Source organism: Microtus ochrogaster, linkage group LG3 (genome assembly GCF_000317375.1).
Source record: "Microtus ochrogaster isolate Prairie Vole_2 linkage group LG3, MicOch1.0, whole genome shotgun sequence".
Lineage (NCBI taxonomy): Eukaryota > Metazoa > Chordata > Mammalia > Rodentia > Cricetidae > Microtus > Microtus ochrogaster.
In genome coordinates, this window is record NC_022029.1 from 45,484,925 (window position 1) to 45,491,326 (window position 6,402).

Consider the following 6,402-nt stretch of genomic DNA (forward strand, 5'->3'; position numbering starts at 1 on the left):
GCTGTGACAGTTTTAAAATGTCCCTCTCGGTTTCTGTTTGTGTTGCTGGTCACTAGGAACAGTATGAGGATGCTCCTCGGCCCATGGCCCTTAGAAGCACCTCTGTAGGACATTCTTCACATAAGCTTGTTTTGCTTTGATTCTCATTAATGTGGGTGAAGATGGCATGTGTCCTGTATTGTTACATTTATAACTTAGTCCTTCAAATGTATTTTGAAGTGCTTCTGAAATGTAACAGTAATTGATTTTAATAGTGTTACTTCCTGCTTGCTTTTTGGAGTAGTCTTTATTTGGAAATATTCCCAAGGAGTTGATACTGTCTTTTGGTAATTCTGAAATTCAGGATAGACATTGAATCTGTTGGTATTTGAGGCCTGGCAAGTTTATCATTTGGATTTTATGAATGGAATTTTTTTCATTATTTAATGAAATTATGGCAATTTTTTATTGAATTGGCATACTGATAGGGAAGAAAAAAATAGATCAAATTCCTGATCTTATAAAGAGAATTTATGTTTCAGTAGGTGAGATAGAAATGAAGTGGATACTGAATGTTTGGTGGTATTAGTAAAGCAGAGGGGGGAAGTATATGGTGAGACTAAGGAAGTGACAGAGTTGAAAGCAAAGACAGAGAAAGACACACGGACAGAGAGGGACAGAGAGAGAGATGGGAGTGGGACAGGAATGCATATACACATTTATATTCAAGAACTTACAGTTAGCAGCTTACATGTAGTGTCATTTGCTCAAATAGCGTTTTTTGTTAACTTTAACATATACAATGGCTTAAAAGTATTCTGTAGTTCCAAGTATATAATCAGAGGCTACCCCTGCTCAAGTATTGACTTGAGCAAGAAAGAAGGGTACTGTTAACTGCCAGTACCTGAATAGTGAGCTTCCTACTTTCTGAGTCCTTTTCCTACTGTATCATCAGGAAATATCTGATAAAAATCTCGTGAACTTGATTCTTTCCTTGCTTAGTTAGGAACATTTCTTAGTTCTGAGAGAACATTTTGTGCCATAGTTCTATATCTGGACATATCTCTTAACACACAGATTACTTACTTATTAGCGGATGTCGTAAAAGTCTCATTGTAACTCAGTTGTTTTAGGACTCAGTATTCTCTTTCATTATTTCCACAGTAATGAGTTCTATGATAACATTTCCATATGTATACAGTATGCTCATCCTTGCCACCCTCTCTATTGCTTTTCTGAATCTCTCCTCCCCTCTCTTTTCCTCATCTATCTCTCCAAAGCCCCTCCCCCTTACGTTCAAGTTCTTTGTTTCTCCCAAATCCCACATATGAAAGGAAGCTCACTTTCCTGTGACAATGATCTATAGGCCATCTGTTTATTTCCTTAATTTTGTTCTTTGTGGTTGAGTAAAGCTCCATTTTCTATGTACATCACACTTCTTTAGCCTTTCCTATTGATGCTGCAGCACCTAGACTGAGTCCATAATTGTGAAGAGTGCTGTGGTAAACATGGGTCTGCAGGTGTCTTTATCATAAGCTGACTCTGATTCCTTCTGGTATATACCCAGAAGTGAGAGAGCTGGACCATATCACACTTCTGTTTTTAATATTTGAAAAGTTGAGGTTTTCTTTTTCTTTTCTTAACAACCCAGGTCCTTGTTCATGGTAAGTGCATTACCACTAAGACATACAATTCTAGCCAGAACTCAGGGTGTATTTTAAAACAGATGGGGGATATATGATGATTGGGTCATTTAGAAGGCTAAGGAGATAGTTTGTAAAGTGCTCCCCATGCAAGCATGAGGACCTGAGCATGCCCCCTAGAACCTATGGAAAACTTGGAATGGTGGTACATGCTTGTAATCCCAGTACTCGGTAGGTAGAGACAGGTGGATCCCTGGGGCTTGGCCATCCAGCTCAGCCTAATTTACAAGCTGTAGGTTAGTAACCAAGGTCAAAACCCAAGGTAGATGCCACCTAAAGAACAACAGTTGAGGTTCGCCTTTGCCCTACGTGCACGTATGTGCACAAGTTATTTAATATTTGTACTTGAGGTACAGGTTTATCTTAACAGTTCTTTAGTAGCCTAATGACAAAGCTTCTATGGAGAAATATATTCCAAAATGTACCTGAGCCATTAGCAATCCAACATATTTAACTGCATGCCTAAAATATATTCAAGTTAGGTATTTCTATATTTCTCACATTATATGTTATTATTTTCTAACATTTGTAAGAGTCAGAAGATCTGGTTCCTTTCTGGCTCTTGTGAATGTGTGCTGTCTGTCATGGTAGAGAGCCTTTCTGTCTCCTTTCCTCATATGAACAACGCGGCTAATCATATTCTACTTACAGAGTAATGGAAATTGATGTTTCTGTGTGAATAGTATTTTGCAGGCTGTAAAACATCAAACAGATGTTGGTATTTATCTGTATTGGCTTCAAATGCATAATTTTATTTAATCTTTTTGCAGCATGATTTTTTTTCTTCTCTTTAAATCTGTCTTCATTTAATTCTGCTTTCATCAAGTAAAAATCCTTTCAATTTGGAATCTGAAACTGGTTAAAAGACTTTGAGTGTGTTTTGATTAAAATTGATTATGTGTTCTTACAGAGTGTCTTGAATGAATTTTCTAGCAAGGTTCATAATTGCAAATACTTGTTAAACTTAACCAAGCTTCATGAATTGATTTAATTAAAGCTTGCTTAGGGATTTGGAACTATGAGTGTTGGGCCACAGTGCAGAGTCACTTAGAGCTTTTGTTTTGTTTTAGGCAATCTTACCTTTTACTTTCTAACCACCATTGTGATATGGGAAAAAAATGTCCTTTATGGAAGAGTAGCTGTCAGAAGGTGGATGTGTTTGACTTAATACTTCATTTACTTATTTAGTCTATTTGGAATCAAAATTTATATTGTTCATTGATTTCTCTTTGTTATAATTATTAGTAATAGAAATACGCTAGATAGCTTGTTTTAATTTGTTGTCTGCTAATGAAATACATAGTTTGTTCAAGTTTCCTTGAAAAACAGTACCTTGTGAATCTCCTGACACATTTGATCATGATTTGTGCTTGATCCAGTGTATGACTTAAAGTAACACTTGAGAGTCATGAGTCTCTTAACTTGCTTTTCTGATTTTTAAAAGTCTTTAATAAAGGTATAGTTAGCTCTGCTAACATAATGTAATTGGGAGTATAGTGGGAAAGAAAAAAGCTGTAGACGATTCTAACTTACATATAAAAGCCAGGGGCAGTAACCATGGCTTCAGCAGGGATTTGGGTGTCCTGGCTCTATAACTGCTCTACACACCAGCCATTGTACACATGGGAATAAGCAGTGTGCCAGGATTCCTGTCCTTTCTTCTGCCCTGTAGATAATCCCTTATATGTTGGCTTTCCATTTACTAAGAAAGGCATCAAGGAAGAGACTCCCTATAGCTTAGCTGAGAGGTAGTGTGCCATGACTTGAGGAAGAGGACTTGTTGAGAGCTGTAGAGCATCTTGCTGATGTGTCACACTGTCCCTCCACTAGAATTTAAAGCTTTCTGAAATAGCTGGGCAGTGACTAGCTTTGCTTCAGGAAAATTAAAATATTTGTGTATTTCAGAATTAAGCATTTCGAGAAACCTTCTGTATTCATACAGTGGTGTCATTCACATACAGTCCAGTTCTTATTTACATATCATCTCTTCCAGTTGCTAGAACCTGTGTGTCACCAGCTCTTTGAGTTCTACCGCAGTGGGGAGGAGCAGCTACTGCGGTTCACCCTGCAATTCCTCCCAGAGCTGATCTGGTGCTACCTCGCTGTGTCGGCCAGCAGAAATGTGCACAGCAGCGGCTGCATCGAGGCCCTTCTTCTAGGGGTTTACAACCTGGTTTGTATTGGTGGATTAACAAAATGCTTTTTGAAAAACTGATTTCATTTTAGTAAAACCACTATTTGTTTAAAAAAAAAAAAAGACTGAGTATGGTGATGCATGCCTTTCGTTGTAGTACTTGGGAAACGGATCTGCCTGAGTTTGAGATCAGTCTAGTTACAGAGTGAGTTCCAGTACAGAAAAAAGAGAGAAAGAAAAAGAAAGAAAGAAAAAGAAAAGACAAAAGAGCCTAATAGTATTGGTGCATCCATATAATTATCTAAATAAACTTGTATGCATTGAATGAAAGCTCAAACCCAGAACTCCGTTCTCTCATAGAGAGAGATAGTACAGCAACAGCAACAACAGTACCACACTGGGGTTTATTTCACTTTGTTTTGAGGCATCATCTCACAGTATATCCCTGGCAGGCCTGGAACTTGCTACATAGAACAGGCTGGCCTTAAGCTCACACAGATCTACCTGTCTCTGATTTTCAAGTCAGAGATGGGATTAAAGGCCTGCGTTGTCATGCCTAGCTACTGCAATTGTATTTAAAGTTTTTTATTTATGGCATGTTTAAGTTTATCTGTAAGTGGGTTTTTTTTTTTTTTAACCTTCACAAAAAAAGTGAGTAGCAAGACCTGAGACTCACTGGTCACACTCTGTAAGTCTCTACTTTCTCTGAGTACATGTGTTCTGTTTCCAGTGTGTGCCATTCCTAGCTTGAGCATTCATTATGAGATGACATGCTGGCTTCTTTACAGCCTGTGTTCTTTAAGATGGAAGAGAAGGGCGAGGTCCTTCTGGAGACACAACTCATGTTTAATTAACTCAGAGAATAAAACTTGCTGGTAGAAAACAATCACTGTGCTATCCATGCCACAGCCATTCTGAAAACCACGGAGCTTTAATTTATTTGGGTTTTGTCTATGCTGAACTGCAAGGCTCTGCTCTGTTTTTGTTTTTAAACTGCAGCAGTGTACATATAGTTGCTGATGCTAGTGGTTACTTAATAGGTGGATCACCAATGTTAAAGATTGAACTGACTCTAAAATACCTTTTATTCTGGTCTTTTAAAAATTGGCTTAGAGGGAAGAAAGGGGAGGGTGAAATGTAATTAATATTATAATCTCAAAAAATTAAACCTGGAAAAATTGTCGTAATAACTTAATTTTATTTTTAAGATGTTATGTGTTAAAGGTGACTATTTTAAGATATTTTCTTTTACTTTTGTAGGAAATAGTTGACAAACAGGGACATAGTAAAGTATTGAGTTTTACAATTCCATCTTTATCCAAACCTTCTGTATATCATGAAGTAAGTAGCTTTTTTATCAAAGTATATTTATTGGATCATATTCTGACAGTCCCATAAGATAGGGTTACATGTGCATAAAGGTGAATTATTAATAGTTCAAAAGGTATTAATTAGCACCACACAGGATGTATACTGTCCCAAAAATAACATAAGTCAAAATTACTAAGTGGTTAACTAAGATCGGATCATGAGAGCCTTACTGAAAATGCTATTTTATCTTTGTGTAACGCGGAAGACTCATCTCTCATCTTAGTTTGTGTGCATGTGGAGGTGGTTAGACAGTTTGTATGTTCCAGGATAGAATTTGGAAATTAAACTTAATGTTTTTAATTTTAATTAATGAAAATATGAAAATGTTTTTAATTTTTATTAAATCTTGGGGTGGAAATGTGATGGCAGTCTGAATATTCCTAAACTCTATGGTGCTCCTAGTAGGCACTCTCCATGCTTTGGGTATTCTGAATGTCACATTTAACAGAACAGCATCTTTTCTTTAGCCTTCCAGCATTGGGTCTATGGCCCTGACTGAGAGTGCACTGTCCCAGCATGGCTTGTCAAAAGTAGTGTACAGTGGGCCCCATCCTCAGAGGGAGATGCTGACAGCACAGAACAGGTAAGAGCCAGCTATTCTGCCGCACCAACTTATTCAAAACCATTTCAGTACATTTATAGTGTTTAATGAGTTATATGTAACTATTATGTGGATAAAAGAACCACACATATCTAGATTTGTCCTCATACTTTGCTCCAGATTATCTGGAACACTGAGTTTTTATGGTGTATAATTGTTACTTGCAAAGACTTCTTTTCCTTTGAGTTTTCCTTATTATGCTAGCTATATGTAAGTTTGGTTCTGTTGCATAATATCTGTTAACACTCTTTTGGCTTGTCTTCAGGTTCGAAGTGTTGACATTCCTTTTGTTGTGTTACAATGCTGCCTTAACCTATATGCCCAGTGTTTCTCTGCAATCACTGTGTCAGATTTGTTCAAGGTAATTTAAATCCCTGTTTTTTTAATACTGGAGTATATGAATGTAGGACTGCTTAGGTTTGTTGCAAGCCTAAGTTATTTTTGTTCTTAGTAATTGTTTGTTTACAACATTATATAACTCAATATATATTCAGTTCAGGCTATTCAGCACATAGAAGGCGGCTTAGCTACCACAGATCACAGTGATGGACATCCAACTGAGTAATGTTTGGAAGGGGTTAGATTATGTACATTACATTAAAAATGATGGCATG

The 6,402-nt window shown here is 37.0% G+C and overlaps 1 protein-coding gene across 1 annotated transcript in view; it reads left to right on the forward strand.

Annotated features, from left to right (window-relative positions):
* Fam126a (family with sequence similarity 126 member A) overlaps positions 1-6,402 on the forward strand; it is a 73,746-nt gene that overhangs the window by 42,308 nt on the left and 25,036 nt on the right. The window contains exons 4-7 of the mRNA XM_005360853.3: positions 3,676-3,855; positions 5,077-5,157; positions 5,655-5,770; positions 6,054-6,149. Coding sequence (XP_005360910.1) covers positions 3,676-3,855; positions 5,077-5,157; positions 5,655-5,770; positions 6,054-6,149 — 473 coding nt within the window. The remainder of the gene's footprint in view (positions 1-3,675; positions 3,856-5,076; positions 5,158-5,654; positions 5,771-6,053; positions 6,150-6,402) is intronic.